Raw genomic sequence first — 24,679 nt, 5'->3', positions numbered from 1 at the left:
ATTACTCTAGCAGTCACATAATACTGCGCTGTATATTTTACAAGAATGTTAAGCTTCCAGTTACACTAGGGTGGCGAACTGTCGCGCAGCGTAAGAAGGATATGACTTCTACCCAGCAATGTCAGTCCCCCATAATTTGGGAAGATCATCAGCTGTGAATACCAAGATGGTACAAGTTTTTCCACTCTTCTTTACATAGAAGTATAATTTCCAGCCCTCTGTTTCAGAAAGCACTGTTCCATCGGAACAGCGTGAGTTTGTGCTAGAGCTGAACCTATAAAAAGTCTGGCTGGAATTCTCTCATGGAAGGCTGCAGCCTATCTGTTACACTAGATACTTTGCTCGATATAATTATCCTCGTTGAGATACAGATTCCTGGAAGTTTATTCAATAATCTAAGATTTACAATCCGAGTCCCACCAGAAAGATGGGAAAAGGCTGTACTTCATCATCCTGTCCGGTTGCCTTCCAGTGCGGAATTGTTCTTCGCAGAAACATGCTGAGAAAGTTTTAGGAGATTAAGTATAACAATAAACACGCTCTTCAGCGTCGTTAGAACCAATCCATCAAAGGTTGCAGTCTTTCACGATGTCTTCGGTACATTAATAGTTTGGTGAGTGGGGGAATAGCTCCCAAGGACCGGTGACAGCTCTTGCAATGCATTTTCAAGTCCTGCCGTGCAGTCCCGTTCCCAGGCTGTCTTTGTCTCCTGCATCGTGCCAAAATTTGCTGATGCCTTGTGTCAGTGGAGACCTGCACCCAGACGTGTCGTGTCAGAGGGGACATCCCCGCCTGGTTCTGCAGGCACCTGCTTAGGGACCTGTTGTTCCTGAAGCTCTCAACCTCCTGTGAACCTGCCAAAAGTGCCTGTGTGGCTTCCCATGCCTGCGTTCTCACTGCCTGTGGTGTGGAGGCAAGCTTCACCTACCTGGTTTAATTTGTTTCCCTAAAATTTTCACTGTGCGTTCCCTAGCTCTTCCCTCAAACCTTTGTCCCCCATTAATTGAAACCTTTCTGGAAGCCTGCATTTGGCAGCTCCATCCCGTTACAGCCTGCCGCGGCGATGTTTTGGATAAACTGTGCCCTTCCAGTTCTGAGGGAGTTTCGTGGCATTCCTAGCACTAAGTCTCTCAGTGTTTTACATAAGAACTTGAAAACATCTGTCCTCGTTCAGACCAAAGCTGCTGTACACCATGGGCCTGTCTCCGGCAAGGACCCTTCCTTGGGAAGGGTATACAAGGAGGGAGTGAACACATGTGATACTTTCACAGGCATTTCCAGCCAGAGCTGGGTGCTGTGCTGAGTATTTAGAAATCTGAAGCGTTTTTTTCCCCACGAAGTGTCCCAGCCCCTCGTGCAGCCCGTGTGAGCTCGGCACGGCCCCGCTCGGCCTGCTGCAGGACGAGGACCTGCCATGGCTTCGCACCAGCTCTTCCTGGCTCCCCTCATGAGCCCAGCTCCCCCGCGGGCACCGGCAGCCACCACCACTGCCCCAACCTGTTCATGCCACAGAACATTTTTAGGAATTTCAACCTTCTCAGCACCAGCTCAGCTGGGAGAGGTCCCCGGCACGGTGACGTGTGGTGGCTCGGCTCTCCTCCGCTTCCACTTTGACCCTGCTCCCTCCAGGCCCGACGTGGCCCCCCCACGTTCTCGTGTTGTCACAAGTACCAGATAGCCCTTCTTCCCTCCTCTTTGTGACTCTGTGGCCTGTGTCGTGCCCTGCCGTGGCTCTTGGAGAATCCACATTTATTGTGGGCATCCCCTGGAGGGACCGCCCCACCGCCCTGCTGTTCCCTAGGCCTTGAGGCTCATTCTCGGACTCCCCAAATCTTTGTTCCACAGCTGTGGGCTGGGTCCGTGGGGGCGACGTGACAGGTTTCTGCTTCGCCCCTGCTCTTTGCCCAGCGATTGCTGGCTGCTGGGCCTTCCTGGTGGGCAGCAAGGGGCTGCTTGATGGCCAGGCCAGGGTCTGAGCGAGTTACTCATGTCCCTGCGGGTCTTCTCCTTCTGGAGCATGTTTGAGGGAACCAAGCACCCACCCATGTCCCTTCACAGCATAAGGCTTTTTCCCCCCCGTACTTGTTACAAGAGCTGTTCTTTGCAGGCGACATTGTCTTATTATCCCCAGTAGTACGTTTATCTTCAGGATCTCACCAAATGCCACAACCTCAGCCTGTGTTACTTTTTTTCCCCCAGGCCACATACGAGGGCGTTGAACAGTACAGATCTGCGCAATGGGGATTTGGGGGGGAATGTTCCTCTGTTATAAAGCTAACTATTAATTCCTACTCTTGTATTCTCTCCCTTAATCACTTCTTAATCCGCAAGAATATCTTCCGTTCCCTCTTATCTGAGACCCATTTAGTTTAAGAGCCTTTGGGAGATGGCTTTGTTGAAAGCTTTCTGAGAGCACAAATCCGTCATATTTACAGGATCCCCTGCATCACTGTGCTCCTCGTCTGTTGGAAAGAATTTAGGTTTGCAGGACATGGCTTCCCCCCACAAAGCATCGTTGGCATTGCAATGTAGTGTATTTATCCATTCGTATATTGTTCTTTGGTATTTTTTCTCATGGGGAAGTCAGATTTGAAATTGGGTGGCTCTTTGAACTCGCAGAACTTCATTTTCAGTATCGGTGTGATGTTCTGCACCTTCTTCACTCCAGTGCTAGGTCAGTCTAAGCACGTTTTACGCTGCGGTAAAAGTTAGAGAAATTTGTGTTTGAGTTTCTTGAGAGCTCATAGAAATGTCATTTCTTTCTTCTTTATTTTTCTTTGTATTGATTTATTTTAAAGCCTTTACATTGACACCTCAGTTGGAGCCAATTTTTCTGACTAATCCCTTTTAAAATACCATCCATCCTGTGGACAAAGCTGATGAAAATAATCAGTTCAGCATTTCTTCCGTGACCTTTTTTTCTTTCTTTTACCTTGCGTTCTGCTGTTGCATCATCATCTGATGAGCTTGAAGAAGTGCTTTAATATTAGCTTCCAAGCCATTAAAATAGTTCTGCTAAGGTATTTTTGGCCTCATCCAAATACACTTGCTTGCTTTTCCTAGGAATTTTCTCCCATTCAGTGTGCTGCTCTGGGCACCAGCGATGTGGAGCTCAGGAAAACATCCCAGTTATTTAAACATGACCGTCGTTGTGCAAACCGAAACTGCCAGCTCAGCCTGCGCTCGGCCCCCACGGCGCTGGTGGCTGTATTTAAATAGCGTTTCATTGAAGCCGCTGGTAAAAGGGCGGACCAACAACTGTGAGATATTAATAGAAACCCTTGGTTATATTCCGTAGCCATCCGCTGCCTCAAGCACCACTGTATGTTACTTTTCTCTGCAGTGAATCCCTGCTCTTCCATACACTTGACGTCCATTTTCTCTTCGTGTAGTCCCACGTCCTGGGATGATGTTTGGTGCTGTTGCCTCTGAAGCAGTTGGGCTCTTGCAGTAGACAGTGCTTGCTCTTCTTAAGACTATATTTTTCTGTTAATCCTTCAAATACGGAGTTTTCTTAACCACCTACAGGTTTCAGTCATGTCTCTTCTATTACCAGAATAACTAAAAAAGACAATTTACGTGCAAAGCAGTGATGTGAAAAATAAACACATCCATTAAAAGGTTAGCTATATTTAAGTAAACCTGGTTATTTTGGGGACCTGAAGACTTCTACAAGATCTCTGTCTGGTTATGTTTAACTCGGTCTTCCACACAGAAGGTGCCTCAGCTACCTTCCTTTGCCCATTTTCTCCCATCTGTGGAGTCATCCGTCCTCTGGCATTTTCCTGGGGTTTTGCAGACTGCAGCTGAGAGCCAGCCTGAGCTGGGGATGCACCTGGACGTGTGTTCAATAACCACGGATGGATGTTTTCCCCCATGAATTTGCCCAGTTCTTTTTTAACCTATTTGCACACTTGGTCTTTGCATTCCTTAAACCAAAGACTTTTCCCATTTGGCTGAACACCGGTGAAAAAAAAACCATTTTGTTTTATTTTAGTGGGTGCCTTTCAGTTTTTCTGTGCGGAGAATGATGAATGGTCGTGCCCAGCTTGCCTTCCCCGTGTCACGAACCTCAGCTGCATCGCTCTTCACGCTCCTCTTCCCCATGCAGCACCCTGTCTGCAAAAGGAAACTTTACACACTCCTGCCCATCCTTGCGGCTCTCCCTGTATGATTTCCGGGCCTCTTGTAGTAATTTGTCTTCGAAGTCTTTCAGGAAAAGCCTAATATTCAGCATATCCAAGGAATTCCTTTGTTTTTGACAGCAAAGAGGAGAGGTGGCCCAGCTCACGCTGGAGCAGGGCTGCAGTCCTTGCGCTTCCTTCTCCCGCAGGAGCGGTACAGCTCATCTCATTAGGAGAAACCAGCCTTCAGACAGACAAATGTAGGACTTAATTTTAGAATAATGTAGTTAGGGTCACTTAGAAAAAGGAAAAAACAATGCATGATTTACATTTAGATTCACAGTTCACTTTAGAGCGAAGTAACTGAATTTCTGGACATCTGCCTGGTTGCAAAACCTGTAGGTTGTGATTTACAACATTAAATTAGCTTGATAAGTTGTATCTCTAACTGAGGCCATGTATTCTGCTGGTGTGCTTTCGCATTTCTGTGTTAGTATTTGGGGCTGTAATAACTTCATACTTTCCCTGGCAGCTCAGTGGTGTAAATCCTAAAACTTTCTATATCTTGATACCTAATTTCAAACTAAGATGAGATTACAAATAGGCCATCACTGCCATATGAGCATATTTGCAAGTGTACGATAGTGAAAATAAAAGTTTAAATAAGAATTTCATAAGAATGTGTAAGTTTATGTGAAAGAGGTGAAAGAGGCAGGGACACACGTAATATTTGGGGCTTCTTTAGATGATTCTGCTGCAGGAGAAGTGCTGAAACAGGGTTGTATGCAGTCAAATTAAATGTACAGGTACTGCATTTAACAGAAAACGTGTGCATTGTACATGAAATACAGAAGGAAGATGCTCTCCTGTGCCATCCCTTAAGTTTTTCTAACTGGACATCAGACAATTGGAGTTAGATGATTTCTGAAGTTCCCTTCCAGCTGAACTACTTTATTCTAGGCTTGGCTGAAGCTGCTACTGGAAAGTTTGGGCTTAAGCAGGGTGGAGGATCAATAACACCTGGGCCAGGGTGCAAAGGTCCCCAAAAGCCACATTTCCCTGGTGCTGCCGTGGGGCTGCAGCACGCACAGGCAGATGTCATCTGCTGTGAGCGCTGGGCCAAGTACGTTCAGCTGGTAGTGACGTTCAGCTGTAGTTACCCAAAGAGCCCAAATCGAAGAGCTGTGAGATGGATCCAACACTTCTTCCCACGCCCTGATCTTCGAACGGCACAGTGCTGCAGGAGAGGACGGTTATTTTTCTTGTAATGGCCCAAAAAGTATAATATACACGCACACAAGTGCATCCCTTCAGTAAAAAAGTTGCAGCGTCAGTCATTCAGAAGTTACAAAACACGAAGGTTGAAGGGCGGCATTAATTGGGATGCCAGATATCAGTCCGGCCTTTCCATGGGCGGTGACTGGCCGCTTGCTTCTCATTTTCTCTTTGCCTGACTTCCAGTCTGCGGGGCCCGAAGCAGGAGTATTGATCACGCCCGGCAGTCAGTCAGAGCGGTGCTTTTCCTTTATAAATGGACACAGAGATGCTGAAGCTGGTGGAACATTTTGCCCTAATTTTTCTTGCCTTCAATTTCTCCTGTGAACGGAGACGTTTCAGTCCTATCACTCGAGGGTGAGAAATTGGTGGACTGTTAACGCCACGATTTTTCTTTCCCTAAATTGCTTATGTGAAAGGTGCGATCCTATCACTTGAGAGATGGTAAAAAAAATCATTTAATTAAAGGTTCGTGCAATGTTTTAAGTACAGTCAGAGGAGCGCTTCGGAGAAGTCTGTGGAAATTAATAACGCCTTTAAAACACGCTTTGAAACGTATACAAAGGACTAGGGTCACCGAGTGAATGGGGAGAAAACAAAACCCCGGGTAGCTGCTTATTACCAGCACTTTGTCCTTCCCGTGCGCTGAGCGAGGCTGGGGCTGCGTGGAGGAGCAGTAAGCGATCGTGTAATTAATGCCTGGCTCGCGGTACAGACGCAGAAGAGAGAAATTAGGCTCCACTGGCAGACTGAATTCTGGCATCCCCGGCTCTGGGGAGTTTATCTCTGCCGCCTTTGTAATATTCCTCTGTGGTAGCTTCTGGTGGCTTATACGAGGAACATTGCCCTTACGTATAAGTTTTGGAAGAGAAAACCCTTGCTGGAGCAAAGTTCGAAGAGCCCAGAGCACAGGCACCGAGGCTGAGCACGCGATGGAGGGCGGGCAGCCACTCCTGAGCCCGGTCTTTAGTGTTAGGAACCTGCACAATGTCCATGCCTTTGAGCATCTTCGACTAGCAACCTTTTATTTAGAAAAATAAAGCCATATGGCCGAGTACTATCAAATCCGCGATATATTTTTTTATAAAAACAACATCTCGAGTTTATATTTTATGTGAAAAAATGGAGCGTGAATGTGTTTGATATCTACCTTAGCAAACAAATTAATGGCAATTAAAGATTAATTTGATGTAATTAGCATTAAAATGCAATTAAATTATGAGTAAGTGGACCAGGAATAGAAACGGATGATGTCTTTCTGTCTGTTTTTACATTGAGTCTTTTGTTTTTCAGCAAACAGAGGAAGTGGGGCGGCAGGCAGCTCGCAGACTGGTGATGCGCTGGGGAAAGCACTTGCCTCTGTAAGGAAATATTTACTTTGGAATACACGTTTACCATTTTCAAAGTGTGAGCTTTAATCAGAATTGGACGCCTGGAGTTTGAGAAGATGAGCAGCAAACAGGAGAGACCTGGTCTCAGAGGTCACCCACTGGGAGTCACTGCCAACTGAGATATTTAACAATCAGTGCAAAATGGTGTTTACAAAGTTCTAGAATTAATTTTATGCTAGACTAGAAATGGAAAGAGTGGAAACCTTGACCTGTTCCCATTCACTGGGTGACAATGAGCTGTGTCTTTCAGTCTTTCACACACGTCATTTACTCGGGCAAGGGAGGTCTGAACAGAAATCGGCAGCAGGATTACTTCTGTGCTACCGAGCGATCTGCAAACAGGATTCGCTCTAAATTCCCTTTGCCTTCAGATTTTATATTTTTCACGGCAGTTTCCACCTATTCAGTTGCTGTGGTTGCTGTTAAAGTCAGGAGTTCCCAGCTCTTACCGGGGTAACTGGGGCATGGCAGTTTTCCACCTCGAGCAGAAGGAAACACTGCCGTGCCTCGGTGTTTGGTAATTGTTGGCACGGACTGACTGTTAATAAGGACCACGATAGTTATTTTCTGGGCAGAGTGGGTTCCATTGAGTTCTCATGAGAGTTAATTTTTTTTCGCATATTCTTCGATGCTTCATTGAAAAGACGAAAAGTCAGACTCCAGATTGCCTGAACTAACTGATACAGTACAGAATCCACTTTGAAGTGGTGCCCTGACCAATGGCACGGATGGCGAGCGGTGCGTGGCAGCGGCCCCAGGGACACCGCAGGGCGGTGGCACCCTCGCCGGGCACGGGGCAGGCAGGGGCTTTCTCGCTGGAGCAGCGGCCGAGTAGCTGGAGTTTGCTGCTGCAGATTCCCCGCTGTGCCAGGGCGACGTGCTCCGTGCCCTTTGCTTTATTTTGGCCGTTAAGGGATTTCAGCAGAACAAAAAAGCAATTTTCAGGCTTGCTTGAAGGCCTGTCAATGACAGTCATTCGTAAAGTAGTCTATACAATGAAAATGTGTACATCTACCGTGGCAGATCTGTGTGACAATCAGAAACCATCGCTTAATTGGCTAGTGTCTGGTGTCTGTTCCCATCAAAAGGGGTCTGTTGTCTAGCTTCCTGCATCTAATACAGTTTTGTCTTTATAGAAATATTAATATTTGAATAAGAGGCTTTTTAACCTGTCCTGCTTTCATTTAAATGAACTGAATGCATAAGAATTCCATATTTCTTTCTGCATCAGTTTGTGATGGCTTTAGATTAATTCTGTATCATCTTTTAAAGATCTATTCTCCAGATCACACCAACAACAGCTTTTCATCAAATCCTTCAACTCCTGTTGGTTCTCCCCCTTCTCTCTCAGGTATTGTTGTTACAATTCTATTTTACTGAACGTTTCAACCTATTTTTGGTAGGAGATGCCTAAATGAGCTCCTACGGTACTGGGTGTGCGACATGCATCCAGCCAGCAGCACCAGGCCAGTGTTTCACCGACGTGCAGGTGCAGCACACGCAGGTGGCCGGTGGTCCCGCGGAGACGAGCAGAGAGTTTTCCCAAATGCTGTAGTGCCAGTGCAGAGAGAAAGTCATTGCAGCTCGTAGGTGGATGCCTGTACAGTAAAGCAGTGTTTTTATGCATCCTTATTGAGCTTCCAGCAGTGCCCTCAGGGTCTTGTGGCCAGCGCCTTGTGCCGTGCACGGAGCCTGTCCCGTGCCATGGCCGTGCCCCATGGCAGCCTCGCCCCGGGGCCAAGTGCATCTCCTTGGACGTTCCCCCGTCCCCTCCCGGGGCTGAAGCAAATGCTGGCTGGAGTTTGATCCATAAAACGTATCTCTGGACAAACCGAGCCCCCACAAATCCCATTGATTTATTTTATGCTCTGTTTATAAAGCTGACATATTTTAACTAAACCCACTCATATTAATAAAAGCCTGAACTGAAAAGATCCAGAGGCCCAGGGTAGTTCTCATGAGCATCGGGAGTTTTAAATATTTATCTGAATATAATTCAGATTTCATAAACCCTGAGACTTTTCGACTAGAGCAGTAGGCTACTCCTCCCCTGCACCCACACTAATGCCTTGGAGAAGACCTTTCCACCCTGTCTTTGTGACGAGGTCTTTATCACCAGTAGCCAAAGACTCCAGTCTCCTTTCCGTATGGGCCCTGCATCGTGTTCAGGCCGTCCTAAAAGGCAGCCGAGGCTGTTTGTGTAGGGTAGTGCTGGCGAGAGGTGTGCTCCTTCTCGGCGGGGTACGAGCACCGCAGCAGGCACCTCCCGTGCTCCTTTAAAATGGCGGCACCGCCTCAGAGGCCTGGGCCTAACCTGTCTCTGCAGTGATGAGACCCTTGGGGAAGGAGAGGTGGCAGGGAAGCTTGTGCTAGGTGGCAGTGTCTAAAGGAAGGAGAAGGGAGCTAGGTGACGGCCCGGCCTCCGGAGGCAGGGGTCCGTGAGGAGGGGTAGGAAGACACCACGTCCACCTCCGTCACACTCACCTGCTCTGAAGGAGCGCTAACGTCGGGGTGGAATTCAGTCAGAAAATATCCCTCCCTCCAAAACCACCCCTGGCAGGAGACCGGCAGCAGGACTGCCTGCCCCGTCACAGCCTTGGGGCTTCAGAAAACCCTTTTCTGCCCTTTTTTTTTGGCCTGAAATCACCCCTGAGGTGTTAAGCGACACCCCGGCACTCTGAGCCGCATTTCTCCTAGCGAGGCGTTGCCATTGTTCCCCATGAAAGGGTCCGAACCAAAAGGAAAAATATTGTGCTAATTTGGGCTGCCTTGCTTCCTGCAAGTTTTAGTGAATGAATAGAAAGAACCAAGTGTCAAAATAGAGAGAAATGAGGAGTACAAATGCATTTAAATAAGAACTGAAAGTGTTTAGCATGCGAGACACTTTCCCTCAAGGATATCAAGGGCTAGTTAAAAATGATTTTGAAAGTAAAGATTGCTGTTCATTGCTCCATTCAGTGCTGCAGCAAAATCTCAAATAAAAACTCCATGGGGACCAGAAAAGGGAAGATTTAAGTTTTAATTAGAAGTGACATAATTTTTTACTTTTATGAGAAAAAGAATAATCATGCTGTCAGCCTAAAAAAACGTGCCATGAGTTCCACCCTGGCCTATCTTAGTCCAAGCAAGTGCCACTCAATGTAGACATTAAGATTAAAATCCTAATATTTCCATCTCAAACTCTTAAGCCCATTTTATAAGATCGTTCAGAAGATGACTCATTTAAAAGAAAGAACTTTATAAATGGTCTAAGCGTTGTGCTAAATATATACGCTGTTGGAAAAAAAAATACTTGAAAAAAAACTTCTTTTCCCCGTGTCTGCTTTGCTTCTTTTGCAAGGGCAATTTTTTCTTTAGAAAGCATTGCTGGAGACGAGGAGACCTTTTATTCCTGCAGCAGGAGCAGATGTAGAGCAGTGGATGCAAACCAGATTTTTTTTTTTGGTTAGACCTTTGGCATTCTGAACCTGCCAAACCAAATAATCTGGCCGAGGAGAGTGCCGACCTTATCAGAATATAATAGCATGTTGTGTGCAGTGCTTTTACTTATTTTCTTTTTTTAAGATTTTGCGAATTTGATGGTGGAATGACGTAATCAGTGGCACGGACTACAGCTCGAAGTGAGGTTAGGATAATGGGCTAGTATGTGCCGGGGCTCGCGCAGAGGCCCAGCTGCCCGCAGCACCGCGTGGAAGTGCTGCTTCTCCTTTCCCCAGCGAGACGTTTCCTTCTCCTGCAGCCGCTCGTCGGTACAGCTGCTGAATCAATGCAGCCCTCTATGTGGAGAAGCAGCCTGGGGGAACTTTGTGGCCTGCATCTACGTGCTTTGCTACAAAATACCTTTTTTTCACCCGTGTGTATTTTGGAAGTTCTCCATATGTCTGCTCTATAGTCTATCTGGAATACGGCATTTACATGTCTACAAAACTGTCCAAAAAGTTTGAAAGACATTTTTGTTTGCATAGTTCTAATGGTAATTCCAATTTTACTATTAGCAGGCACAGCTGTTTGGTCTAGAAATGGAGGTCAAGCGTCATCATCTCCCAATTATGAAGGTCCCTTACACTCTTTGGTATGTTTTGATTAGTGACCTCCTCTGCCTCAGTATTTTACTTGCTGTTCTTTCCATTTCTCATCCATTCTTCTCACACAGGTTTTCATTTCGTTAGCAACTGCTATGCCCTCGGACTTGATTTTGCCACCCCTAAATTCGCAGCAGGGTGCCCCGTGCTCTAGCTCTCGTAGTCTGGTTGGAGCTGCAGCTGGACAGGATCTCCTGCTTGCTTGCACGGCAGGGGATGCAGTGCTGAAACACCCTGAAAAGGGAACAGTGCATACAAAAAGAGGGAACGGTGAACAGGCAGGTGGCACGTATTGCAGAGAAATAGAAAGCAGGACAGAGCGTGGTCACTGTCCGTCAGTCCCGTGGAGTTGGGAAGTGAGAGCGGCCAGCGTGGCAGCGGTGGTCTCACGGGGAGAACACGAAGGGCTGGGCTTGAGGGGAAGAGTCAGGGGCCGAGCTGGTGATAAATGTTCGTGTGACAGATAGGATTAAAGGGGTATCAATAAGATTTGTTATCTTTTTTAATGGAAAGATTAAGTCACACATTAGGACAGAGGAGAACTTTAACGAACCCGATACCCTCTGTCTCAACCTTAGCAGCTGGTTGTCGGTCTCAGCTGGAAGTCTAGAAGGTTCCAGTGATCGCTGCGAGATGCCTGACATATTGTTGGGTGTAAAATCAATGGTACTGAAGTTTTAAAGTTTCCTTAAAAAAGAGAAAGCAGGTAATTCCCAAGAGCACAGTGCTAACCCACCAGTAGTGCTGGGGGATGCAGCAGTCCTGTGGACTTCACTAGAAAATTTCCAGGTTCAGGAATTAGCAGGAGCTATTTTTTCTGCCCGAGCATGGAAATCCTTCCCATGATTGACTGTGATATTTTTTAGACTGTCTGTCTTCTGGAGGTTTTTTAGTTACCTTGTGTTTTGGAGAGCAGCGGGTTGGTTAGGAGGTTTGCTTAAGAGATCCATAAGATCCATAGATCCATAAGATCCACAGAGCTATGTCTGTTTTTGCAGCTGAAGCTCCGCAGAGCTCTGGGACTGTCCTGCTGAGCTCCTCTCCTGTTTCAACAAGGAGCAAAGCGTTGGGGTGCCCTGCTGGGGACAGGCAAGGAGAGCGGTGGGGCTGAGGAAGCGGAGCAGAGCAGGGCGTGTGGCAGTGGCTGGCCGTCCCCACGCCGAGGTGGTGGCTCCTGCAGGAGCCCGTCACTCTTTGCATGGAGCAGCTGGTGCAGCAGGCAGTGGGAAGCCCAGGTAGAGGTGGTGGTTTCCCCGTTGCTTCTCTCCTTCCTAGCCCTGCCTGCAACATGGCTTGGAGTTGTTCTGGCTGAGCAGAAAGACGACAGTGGAAGGAAGTAACTCAGTACAGCAGCAGCCAGGTTTCTTCAAGGAATTCCCCGGTGCCGTAGCTGGCGTTCGGGATGCTCGGAGAAGCAGGGAGGAGAGGTGGAGGCTCCCGGGGCAGAGGGGAGGTGGTTGGGTGTCACAGACCTGGCTGCCACCAGGGCTGCACCCTCGCCCCCAGCACCGCAGCGGTCACCGTGCCCATGGGGTGTACTGGCCAAGGACAAGTGCTTATTGCTGCTGTCACCAGAGGTGGAAAGTGATCCTAGGGTGCGTACCTGTAGGGGAAAAACCCGAGCAGTGTGAGGGACTGTGTGGCCTGGTAGTTTCTCCGTTTCTCCTTGTGTGTGATCCTGTGACTAGATGGGGGGAGGAAAATCCCAGTTAGAGATTGACTCAAATTAGAGGGATATTTGTTCCTTTACTTCTACTTCTTTTTTTTTTATTATTATTATTATTATTATTTTTTTAAGTATCACTAAAACTTTTCAAAGACTTAGAGGGCAACATATGTACTGTAATGATTATGTTCATGAGGAATCATTGAACCTGTTTTGCCCATGAAAATCAAAGCTGCACTCGTGTTAACCATGCTCTCTCCTTCCCCGCAACGCTGTTTGAAACATGTCCCTAAGGAAACAAAACCACTCCTGTAAAAAAAAAAATATATAAAAAAAATAAATAAATAAAAACGTGAAAAGCAAAAAGAAAGGAGAAAAGGGGTTGAGAAGGCAGGCCTGGCTGCGGGTGACCGTGCCCCCCGTTGCCCCCGCGCCCAGCCCTGCGCCCGCCTCCGCCGCTGCGGGGCCCCGCGGCTGCTGACGCTGCTCTCGCTTTCTTTCTCGCACGCCAACAGCAAAGCCGGATCGAGGACCGCCTGGAGAGGCTGGACGACGCCATCCACGTGCTGCGCAACCACGCCGTGGGGCCCGCCACCGCCATGCCGGGCGGCCACGCCGACATGCACGGCTTGATAGGGCCCTCGCACAACGGCGCCATGGCGGGCCTGGGCTCCGGCTACGGCACCGGCCTGCTCTCCGCCAACCGGCACTCGCTCATGGTAAGCTCTGACAGAAAACACACCGGGGAACAGCTCGGGGGGGGGAGGAACGAGGGGGTGTGAGGTTTGGTGGCTTGGCAGAGGGCTGGTTCGTTCACGTCTTGTGTGCGAGGTGGCTGCAGGACCCTGCACAGCCGCCATTTGCCATGGCCCTCCTGGCCGCCGGCTTGGAGCCGTGGGTGGAGGTGTGAAACCTTGGGGTTCATAAGTTCTCTTTCGTTCCCAGCCTGCACAGTGTAGAGTCACTGCCCCACACCGGTCTGGAAATGCTTTTCCTTCCTTGCTGTTAAGGTTTCGGGAGTGTTGCATTTCATGTTCGGGAAGCTGGGTGCAGATTTCAGCGTAAGGCCCCCGTTCGGCAGGCAGGGCTGGAGAAGGCTTAAAGAGTAGGAGCTAATCCCGCCTGTGTGTTACACTTGTGCTTAAATCTGGGAAGAGAAGGTGGCTCCGAGTCCGAGCTGCGCACGCTCACTGTGCCTTGTGGTTCACTCTGGATTAAGTAGCCCCTGTATAACATGGAGTGGTCGGCGCTCAGCAGCCTGCTCCTTCCTCATGCCACCGGCTCTTGCTTTGCGTTACGGAGTCCCAGCCCTGTCACTGCTGCTGGAGTGCACAGTGTCAGGATGTGTGTCACCCTGACAAAAGCCTCTGACCAGGTCTGGAGTATGCTGTTGGGATTTCCGCTCCCGCGGGGCCTTTACGTGCACCCTTATGTCTCCAGGACAAACGTCTTGCACTTGGAAAAGGAAATATCTGGCAGCTAACTTTCTTTCATGTGAAGGAAAATCGTGTCTCTTCAGTCTCTTTTTTTTTTAAGTGTAATAAGGAAAACCATCTAACGCCACGCATTCGAGTCTGCAGAAATCTTAAACAAAGTCGCTCAGCGGAAGTTAATGAAAAACTAACGGTCCTGTAGGAAGTGAGAAACAGCAGTTCTGGATTAGAAAGCGGTGAGGGTGCGTCTGTGCAGAGCTGAGCTAGATGTGTGATTTTCATCAGGATTAGAGGGCAAACTTTTTTATACTGCAAAATTTCGTTCTCGAAATAGAGTTGCTTACTTACATGCGGAATGGGGGAAAGGATCGAGGAGTCAGCTGGCAGCATTTTCAGATAGTTCAAGCTGTTTAGGTTAATTAAGACTGGGGGAAAATATGTGGAAATAGGAAGGGACTTGACAGATCCACGGCCAGTTAGCTGCCGTGGTGTTGTGGGAGGACTAGGCTTGATCCCCGTCTCATCCCACGTACTGAGGGTAAGGCAGAGCAGATTAGAAGGAAGAATTTCAATTAACCGTATACATATTGGGCTCTATTCAATTTGGGAGGAGAGCATGTGCCTCTGTGAGGGTTGCCTGGAAATTTCTCTCCAGTCTGCACGAATCATTAAAATAAATAAATAATTGAATGAATGAATAAATGAAACCTACCGAACTGAAAAGGAACATGAGAAAGGACACCAAGACTGATGCAATGCCAGTGTATGCCTCGGGTGTGTCCTTACACACACACATATATGTGTTTTTGTGCCTTACCTGGAGTTGTTCTGTTTTGGTTTTCCCATCTCAGAAAAGTGTAGTGGGATTAGGAGAAGTTCGGTGACAAACAGCAAGAGTGATTGCAAGCATGGAAGGATTTTCATGTGAAGGGAGATTGAACAGATTGCGGTGATTTTGTTTAGAAAGGAGATGAATAAGAGGAGACATAATAGAGGTACGTAGAATAATGGATAGCATAGAGAAGGTAAATCTAGCTCTTCTATTCATCCTTCCTTATAATTAAAGAACAAGGGGACATTCAGTGAACCTGACAAAAAGAAATACTTTTTATTCAACACACAATGACCTGTGAAATTCATTGCTCCAAGATGTAATCAAGGCCAAATGTTCAGAAGCATTCCAAATAGGATTAGACATCATATGGAAAATGCAAACATTTAGAGTTTTATTTGACAGGATTCAGACAGGATTCCTCCTTTTTTTCACAAGGAGAAGAAAAAAAAAAAAAAAAGAAAGAAAAACTTTGATGCCAGAGCATGAGGCAACTGCTCGGGGAAGGAAGGAGCTTCTTCTGGTGGCCAATTATTTGATAATTGCCGTGTCCTCCAGGCTGCTGCACACTGCTGATGCCCCCAGTGCCGGGCTCTGTCGTGATAGTCAGTTAGGTGATTATAAAATAATTAGCCCCAGTGTTACTGCGAGCCCTGCTCTATTCAGCGGGGCCATTCCTGCGTCCCGTGGCTGTTCTCAGGCGGCCCAGCCGAGCGGAGGGGACGGCTCTGCAGCCCCCAGCACACCCCACAACCCGCAGGGGCAAGATTTTGGGGGTCAGCCTGGAGCCCGAGGCCTTGCAGACTGAGATCTGCTGTCTCATATGGAAATCAGAATATCCTGTCCGCCTCCTGCTTTCCCCCTCCAAGGAAAAGTGGAATTTCCAGATATTCTTACCCAGATACTCTTTGATAGTTCTCCCCTTCATATTTGACCACATACAATGCTGTAACCTAAATATTTGCCCATAGTTCTTCAGCTCTGAATGAAATAGTTTCAGGTTATTAAAATGTAACATCAGTTGCTGGAACTAAGCACCTGAGAAACTAAAATAAGTTTTTTTTTCGTTTATTTTTTTTTAATCGGGGCGGCTTTGTGATAGGCTCTGCTCCTCATTAAATTAAACGTTACTAGAAGTGACTCTGTCATGGGTGAAATATCATTAAAAGCCACAACTGAGCCTGTGCCATTTGCAGATTCAAAAAAAAAAAAAATAATGTTAAGTGTTAACTGAAAATGGTCTGGCAAAAGGCTCCGAGAGGTAAAAAGATGCTTTTTCAGCAGCTCAGTTAAATCCATCTCCTTTCCCCTTCCCCAATAAAATTAGCATGAACCAGACATAGTTTTGCTCTCTGTGGCAGTTGCTGAGAATTCACAAAAGGAAATTCTAGATTGTAATTTAGCTTGGCCTCAGGTAATATGTTAAATACACTTGGGATACATATAATCTAAGATTTGAGTTTGTACAAAGCTATTTTTTCCTCCAGTGTTTAAACAATACTGCTTTTAATGAAGAAATCTGGCTTTATTAAAAGCCAGATCTGTGACTTACAACTGTTTCTGTATATCTGCTCTCAATCAAGAGAAAATAGTTTAATTTTTGTAGCTTTGTTCGCTTTGCATATGTTAAACTGATGCAACATGCACCCAGGGCATCACTTCAGAGACAGTTTGTTCCATAAATATGTGCTCCTCGCTTAAATACCAGATGTAGGTGAAGTTAGATTTAAACAAACAACAACAACAACAACAAAACAGCACCAATGAAAAACTGAAGGGATCGCATCCTGCGTCTGAAAAATGCGCTCGGATTTTCGGCTTTTTCAGAAGTTCGCGTGTTCTGCCTTGGAAATGCGGGGCGGAGGGGCTCGCGCTGCTCTGGTTTCGGAGGCGAGCTGCTGCTCGCTTCTCTAGCAGCCCCTGCAAAATCAGTACGCAGGCAAAGCGAGAGAGTTGAGGAGGGGAGTTCAGACCGAGGTACGGTGCTTTGAGGGCAGTGCTGCTTCTGAAAAACAAGACGGGCACAATTTCTGTGAAAAAAAGCAGTCTGCCGAGCTCCCAAACAGCATTACTCACTGTCTGAAACTGTAACTTGTGTGAAGGAGTCAGGCCTGATGATTTCTTTTGGAAAACTGGTATGAATTTTGAAGTAAAAACATAAGAACAAAGGAAATAGTTTTTGAGTAGAGTCAGTCTGAAGTTAGCCTTTGACCATTTGATACATTCCACGCTGAAAAGGAAGTTGAAGGGGGAAAAAATTCCAAAAAAAAAAAAAAAAAGAAAAAGAAAAAAAAAATCAAGGAGGATACTGGTAATGTTTTCCACATTTGAATTTTAATACATGAAACAGGCTATAAAACGCTGGCCAGCTGCAGTAAATAAAGTAGCAGTGGGAGGTATGGACCGGAAACTTGTACAGAATGTGCTGGTGGAAGTCTCCTTGCCCACTGTACACCTTCGGCTGCTGCCTTCGGCCCCGGAGTAACTTGAGCCCGGTGCTGGGACCCAGCGGCCCTGCCGTGCCCGGCGCCCTGCGCGCTGCTCCCTCTCCCCGGACAAAAAGAAGGCGAGGGTAGGGCAGAAGCTGCTCTTCTGCTGAAAATATGCGGACGGAGTGCTCCGATTTTGGTGGAGTTAGCCCAGATTTACAGCCGCGTAGCTGCGAGCAGAGTCCTGCTAGCTCCGCGAGCCCTTTGCTGTAGCAAGCTCTTCCTTCACATTCGCTCCCTTATTTTTTTAGCGGCCCGGTGAGGAAGGCATTTGAGCACTTGCTAATTTTTAGCAGGCCCCTGACGTCCCTTCCTAAGCTCTCCTTTGACTTCGGCAAGCGGCACGCGTTAACCCACACCGTTTATAAATACAGGATATTCGGTGCTGGCGCAGCGGCAAATGGGCTCAGCCGGGAGGGCTCCTCCGGCACCCCCGGAGGTGGTGCACGGGCGGTGGGAGGCAGCCACCAAAGCTGCCCCTCGCCAGGCACGGCGAGGTGGGTCGGGCCGGGGGGGGCGCACGGCGAAGGGGGTGACCTCTTCTCTGGCAGAGGAGAAGGAGGTTCAGGTTTCCCGTCCCACAAGGGCCCCGGTTCTGCAAACGCACGTGTGCTGAGCTTTATTGCCGCGAGTCGTCCCGTTGGGACTATTCGTGACGTTGAAATGAAGCACACGCGTGAGCGTTTGCAGGACTGAAAAAACGTGGTGATTAAAACGAAGGTAGCCCCCGCTCGCCGGGCTTGTAAAGCGAGCACAAAACAACCCTGGACACCCATAAAGAAGCTCCTGTGAACTGGCTGCGAAGAGGCAGAAGTTGCTTAGAAATACGGGCGACGCAGGCTTTGTTTTCAAGCTGCTCATAATATTTATGCCTCCGTAATGGCCTTTACGGCAGAAGTCGCGTGTCGAGACAAAAACTTGGAGTTTGCGTTGATTTCGCGGGAGCTGCCCATCTCCAGCTCTCAAGGGCATGAGCTCAGCATATATTTTCGGCTTTAACTGTGAATTTCCTGGCTTTCGGTAGTTCCTGTTATTTCAGAGGTTATGCAGATTGTAGGGATTTTATTGTAACATTTCAAATTAAATTGGAGCAACCAGCGTTTAAACGCTAACTTTTACACGGGAATCTTAGCAGACACATGTTTCTTTTGTAGCAGTGCATGAAGGGATTGATTAAAATCATTATAAAACACAAACTGGTATACATTATTTTTAAGGCAGTACTTAGAAGTCCATCAGCTCGCCTGCATGCTTCACATGAGGGCCCACAGGAAGAGAGCATGTTCGTGTATATTTTTTTTACATCCACATTAAATTAACTTACGGAATTTTCCACCCCTAGGAATTAAAGTAGCAGCTCATGAAGTAATTCGGTTATGTCATTCATACATAAACAAAAAGAGTCGAGCAACTTGGCGTTATTTAAAAGGCAAAATCTGGCTTTTGCTATTTTTTCTTATTATCTTTTCATCTTCTCGATTCTTAGCGCCGTTGTAGCTGTTGCCTCTGTTGTTTATTTTGCCTTGCTGTGTTTTTTAGCTAACAGGTATCACGTACGTTGAAAAAAAAAAAAGGGGGGCGGAATGACCTTACTGGAATAAAATCTGACATAACAGGCACCAGTGCAAGGTTTTTATGTAGCGCCATTTTCTGCCTAATTGGCTGACATTCCGACCGCCCCGCAAATTACGGCCTTTATCATATTTTTAAACGATTTTCGAGCCGTAAAGCTCGTCCCGGCCGGGAGGGAGAAACCGCTGACCGATACCGAAGCGAGACCTTTTTCTGGAAAAACGCCGCCCGGGCACAAGGGCTTCATTCATTCCCCGGCAGCTAATTAGGCTCATCGTTCAGACCGTGGGGTCTGGGGCTCGGCATGCCGCCGCCGCCTGCCCGCTTGCCCCGCGCCGGCTGCGTGCGGGCGGCACCGGAGCGTGGCCGGCCCTGGGCAGCGCTGCTGCTCCTGGCCCCGCTCCGCGGCCCCCGGCCGGCCGGCGGCAGCTGGCTTTTGTTTGGAAAGCTGCCGGGGGAAATGGCTGCACCTCGAGGGGCGAAGAGCTGAGGTCACCGCTAAAGCAGGTGCCTGGCAGAGAGCGGCAGGCGGTGGCTCGCCGCGGGGGCTTCTGGTGCTGGCCCCCCCCGGCGGGGGACGCGCCCCCAAACCGGGATGAAGTGCCCAAGCTGGGCGACTCGCTCGCGGCGTGGTCTCCTCCGCTCCCTCGCCGGCGGGTCAGTGAAGAAGAGTTAATGTTCCTAATCCCGTACTCGAGGCCCTTTTCTATCTCCGGATTTAGCCGGTGCTTAAATGAATAATCACCTCTGTTGGAAAGAAATCGGTAAGGATTATTTCAGCGACTTCACTTCAATGGCCGCGGCAACCCACTTTTCCCCATAACAGGCTGCCACCGGCCGCTTTCCCTTAAAACACTTCCATTTCCTCACGTAGCGGTGGGAAACCGGCGCGCCTGGGCACGGCCCGGGGAGCCCCCACGTGGCTCTGAGAGCTGCGACGCGCTCGCGTTGGGCGCTCGGGCGCGGCGCGGAGCCCTGGAAGAGGGAGGTCAGCCCGCGGGCCCTGCTGGAAGGAAAGCCGTCGGGGAAGCTGGCCCCGCGCGTCGAGGGAGCGCGGCGTGCCAAGCACAACTTCCCCTCGCCGCGCCGGGCTCCCGGGGGCGGCGGGGGACCGCGGGGGGGATGCCGGTGCCACCGCTCGGCCCGGCCCGGGACGTGGTGCTCGTCCGCTTCGTTCGCTCCTTCTCCTTTTTAACGTTGAGCTTGGGCTGTGCCGCCCGGGGCTGCGGGGAAATGGCTTTTGCATACAACTGGCTCGCAAGAAGCCCTTTCGTAAGACGCTTGGCGAGCTGCGCGGCGGCGCTCCGGCACTGCTTTTTTTTTTTTTTTTCTTTCTGGAGAAAAAAAAAAAATTTGAACTTTGCTGTTTTCCTGATTTAATGCCACTCCTAATGTCTTTTTTTTTTTTTTTTTTATTAAATCCTTTCTTTTGCTTTTGATCTTATTTATAGCTGAGCCACCGGTCATATGGAAACTATTATTGTATAGCATGGAGATGAAAGACTTCAATGCAGTTAAATAAGAGTGAATAATTTGGACCAATAATACACACATACAGTGAGAGACCATTTGTGTCAGAGTGCCCTGCGCTGTTCCCTTTTTAATATAGCGCTGGAGGTTTATAAGGGCTTTGCACAAATCTGCTTTCTGTCAGACTTATAAATTTTGACAATATTGAACACATGTTAACATGCATCACCTTACAACTTCCCTGCCGCATGTTTTTATTTATCTAATTGGATAACACGAGGTCATCAGTTTGAAAAGTACAAAGCCCGCTGCTCGCTGCGTTCGGTCATTACGTGAGCTAGTTAGGAGCGATCCCTTGCTAGCCGTAGCCTGGAGCCGTGATCCGGGGAGCATCTGACGGCAGGTGATTGCTTTTCCTTTGCGGCGGCGTGTTCAGAAAGTTAATACTTGTGTGAAGGCGCCGCTCGGCGCGACGAGGGTTAACCGTAAGGAGCGGGGTGCAGCGCTCCTAATAGGAAACCTTTCCCCGTTTTTTACAGCTTGTGCCTGCTCCTTGCGGTTCCCAAACTTCAAATGCCCATCTGCGAGCAATAAAAGAAACATTTGTATGACCATTTCTTAGCGCTCCTCGGGATTCGCTGCTGGGGCAAATGGTGGCTTTTCTTGCTCTGGAGGATAAAAGTTTCCGTCTTCAGCTACACGGCAAAGGTGCAGGGGGAGATAACTCCAGATAATTCACAATGAGGCGCAGCACTTCGGGGCTGTCGGGTGCAGCTGCTATTTCGCGGAGGTCGCAGCTCAGAGAGCAGCGCTCTGTGTCGATGGGCACCCGAGGACCATGCAGGCACATCGCATCTTCTCTTTATGTGTTCACCGAAAAATGGGGACAGGAAAACCTGTATGCACAGGTGAGCCCACAGGCACACGAGGTGTGTGACACAGCCGGGGTGCCTGATGTCCCCTCCCCGGCCCCTCCGCGCCCCCGTCCTTGGTTTCTTTCCGCCTGTCCCTGCCTGCCCCGCTGCTTTCAGGGAGGGGTGTTGAGAGAAGGGCTTTGCTTCTGAGGAGGCGAGGTGTACATCTGCAGCCGGGAGCTGGGAAGCTGCCCTTCGGCAGGAAAAATCAGCAGTTGCTCTCTCGGAAGAGGCTAAGGTTGGTCTGTGGGCTGCCAGCCCCTCCGCTCTCAGGAGGCACAACCGCACGGTGCGTTCATGGCCGAGGCGTCGGAGGAGCAGTGCCGGCTCTGGGGGCATCATCCGGAGAGGCAATATTCTCCATTTCAGACTCCTCGTGGAATATGCTTCTGAAAATCCCAGTATCGTGCTGTTTATCCGTGCTAACTACTGATACCCATCTCTAGCACGAAATGCTGAGTACTCCAAATGGATTTCCAAGCATTTTTTAAGAGCTTCCCATCCGCGATGAAGGTGGGAGATAGTGCAGGTAATCTGAAATCCGCACAGACCAGTATAACCAGAAAAACCTGGCATTTGTGCTGAGTATCTTTTACCGTATATAAAAAGGAAAGCACGAGTTAAAAGGAGACAAGGTCTAGCCTTCTTCCAGCTCTTGAAGAGTTGAAAAATGCTGTAAAAGACAAACCAAGCGTGAATGCAGACATCGTTCTGGCCAGGTTTTCCTGCCGTGTCTGTCAGCCTGGTATGTGAGCGCCTCCAAAGAGGCCTTGGAAAGTCCCGCGGGACGATTTTGATCCTTATGTACCCCCACCTCCGGGATCAGCCTTCTCTCTACTTGCATTTCTTTGTCTTCCAGAACCCTTTTTGACCTTAAATAGCCCCCAAAAAAACCCCACAAGACTGAGGTTTCTCATGTTTTTTTTCCCTTAGGCTGGGTTATCTCAAGCATACTGCGCTTCATCTCTGAGCACGCACACGTATGCTCGGGCCCTGCTGCCTGCACGCGTGTGAGGTTAGGATTTCAAAGAGGAGGTTAGGGCAGAGATTTGCACATCAACAGCACGGCCTGTTTGTACCTCCCGTGCGCGTCTTTGGATTTGCTATCCGTTTTGTTTGGGTTTTATTTCCACTCCGATCTGCTGAGCGTTGCAGTAGGGGCTGTTTAAGGAGATGGAAAGAAATAAAATATTAATAGAACTTCAAAGTGAGGTCGATTCTCTGAAGATAAGGATTATTTATAGGTCTGCACTCCTGGGCTGGGGGGGACGATGCGTATCTTTGCTCCACCTCGGGGCAAGGCTGTTGCTTGTACAACAGACAAACCGGCGGCACTGCTGGCTGCGGAGGGGAAGCAGGAAAGGCAGCGTTTGTGTCCCCCCCCCAACGCATGGGCCTGGCTGCTTTCAGCCCCTGAGGTCTCAGATAGGGCCGGTTTTGCTTCAGAAAGTGCTGTCCCTTCCCTCCCAGTTGGGGGTTTTCAGCCAAACTGGGTGGGATGGTCGTGCTCTTACTGGTACCGAGCTGCTGGTGGCTGTGTGGAAACGGCTGATGACACTTAAAGGAGAAAAGTAAACGTCCGGCCCCTTCTGGGGGGGAAATCAGAGGCCTGAAGTTTCCTGTCCTAGCAGTCATTCTGGTACCCACGCAGGACAGGGCGGCTGGGCATCCCGCAGGTGGCACGGTGCCCCCCCGGCGCGCGTGGGAAGCAGCCTTCCTTGTCCTCTGCGCATGGCAGTACTTGCTAGGCAAGGTTAATTTTGTGGATTTTTTGCCATAAATGAATTAATTTTGGTCTTTTGCTACAAATATATGCGTGTGCACTTACACACGTGCACGTACGCAAACATATCTGTAGCCTGGTAGAGCTGTAGCTGATGGGCTTAATATCTCAAAAACCACGTTGCTTATGGATAACGATGTGATTGTGAGCAACTGAAATGGGAAGAATAAAATATCCAGGAGAATACCCCGTGGAAAGGCAGTTGCACAGGGGTGTTTTTGTGGCTGTGGAGGTAGGAGGCATGAATATTTTGGAGCAAAGCACCCCCCTCTGCTGCGGCGCAGGAAGGACTGCAGTGAGACGAGTACTAGAGCCTGGAGGTTGATCCTATGTCTTGGCAGAAACCGTGTCTCCCACTCGGAGAGGGGAAAATCTGCTCGAACTAAGTCACAGCGGAAAAGAAATGCTTATTCTTGTTGTAAGAGTGGGCTTAGTGTAAGGGTGGGCTTTAGTACAAGGCGATAGGGTGGGCTTCCTCCCTAAGCGAGCCTGAAATTTGCCAGTTCGCAAGACAAAAAAGGAACAAACCTCAACAAGTGAGGCTGACCCCATTGTAGGTGGTAGAAAAGAAGAAAAGGAGTGATAGTTCTTAGCGGTCAGTTGTGAGACATTCATGATTACCTTCTAGATCTGAGAACCTAAAGGAGGAGAAATTTGAGGATTTTTTTGTTTAATCAGAACTATTTTTAAAAACGTGAATAAAACTTTGTCAATACATGAGTGGTACAGCGATGGGGGCTTGATGGCGTCTGATTTTGCGTCTGAATTCAACAGTTCAATTTAAAGATCATCTGTACTGTTGGCCTTCGATCGTTATTGCCGCTTCTGCTTCTTGACGTGATAAATCAGAGGTCGTCTCCCAGCAGCCAGGCCGAATAATCAAGATATCCAGGCTGCCTAACTTCAAGCTGGACCACCCAGCTTGAGGCATCTCGTGGAGTCCCGTGGTGGCAGTGGTCCACAGGAGGAGGCGGGCTGCTCCGGGGCAGGAGCAGGAGCAGGACGGGGTGCTGGCAGGCTCCCGGTCGGTCTGTCTGTCTGTCTGTCTGTCTGCACAGAGCATGGCTGGAGCCCAGAGAGGCTCGCAGGAAAAGGGAGGGATCCGGAGCGAGACGTTGCGTCTGTCAGAGTGCCTTTACAGCTTCCAGTCGCTCTCTGGAGCTCCGTTTGAAGGCCGGTGGTTGTTCTCCAACCAGAAGTGCTGTCACGTGTTTCTTTGTCGACCTCAAATTGAAATGGTTTTCGTCTTCTGTAGAATCGCGGAAGAATGTAGATGGGAGGGGACTGCTGGGGGTCACCTGGGTGAGACCCCCGCACCCTGCGGGGCCGCTTTGAAGTCAGGGCCGCCCCCCTGGGTAGACCTGGTGGCCCCAGGTCCGGCCCGGCAGAGCGTGGCTCGCTGGGGACGGGGGAGCACAGCCCTGTCACTGGTACGTGTGTGTCACAGCGGGTGGGAAAAACACTTTTCCTCCTCGAAAGGATGCCATTCTGACTGTACTGTGTTCAACCATCTGAGATTTAAGGAAGGAGAAGTGCAGACCTCCGAGCACAGCCTCTCGCAAGTCTTTCTTCCTTAAAACCAAATAATGCCGGTTCCAGTCTTTTCTTAGCACGTCATGTTTTTAAAATTAAAGCGTCTCAACGAGGA

The 24,679-nt window shown here is 48.8% G+C and overlaps 1 protein-coding gene across 26 annotated transcripts in view; it reads left to right on the top strand.

The window, feature by feature from the left end:
- Positions 1–24,679, top strand: part of TCF4 (transcription factor 4) — a 211,458-nt gene that overhangs the window by 176,521 nt on the left and 10,258 nt on the right. For 21 of the 26 annotated variants that reach the window (XM_066988592.1, XM_066988591.1, XM_066988590.1 and 18 more), the window contains 4 exons: positions 6,693–6,760; positions 8,063–8,141; positions 10,786–10,862; positions 13,054–13,257. In XM_066988592.1, coding sequence (XP_066844693.1) covers positions 6,693–6,760; positions 8,063–8,141; positions 10,786–10,862; positions 13,054–13,257 — 428 coding nt within the window. The remainder of the gene's footprint in view (positions 1–6,692; positions 6,761–8,062; positions 8,142–10,785; positions 10,863–13,053; positions 13,258–24,679) is intronic. The other 5 variants (XM_048079788.2, XM_048079785.2, XM_066988598.1 and 2 more) reach the window with 2 other exon arrangements.

Source organism: Anser cygnoides, chromosome Z, assembly GCF_040182565.1.
Source record: "Anser cygnoides isolate HZ-2024a breed goose chromosome Z, Taihu_goose_T2T_genome, whole genome shotgun sequence".
In the NCBI taxonomy this organism is placed as follows: domain Eukaryota; kingdom Metazoa; phylum Chordata; class Aves; order Anseriformes; family Anatidae; genus Anser; species Anser cygnoides.
The sequence above is the reverse complement of the archived record's forward strand: the minus strand, read 5'-3'. Positions and strand labels throughout refer to the sequence as shown.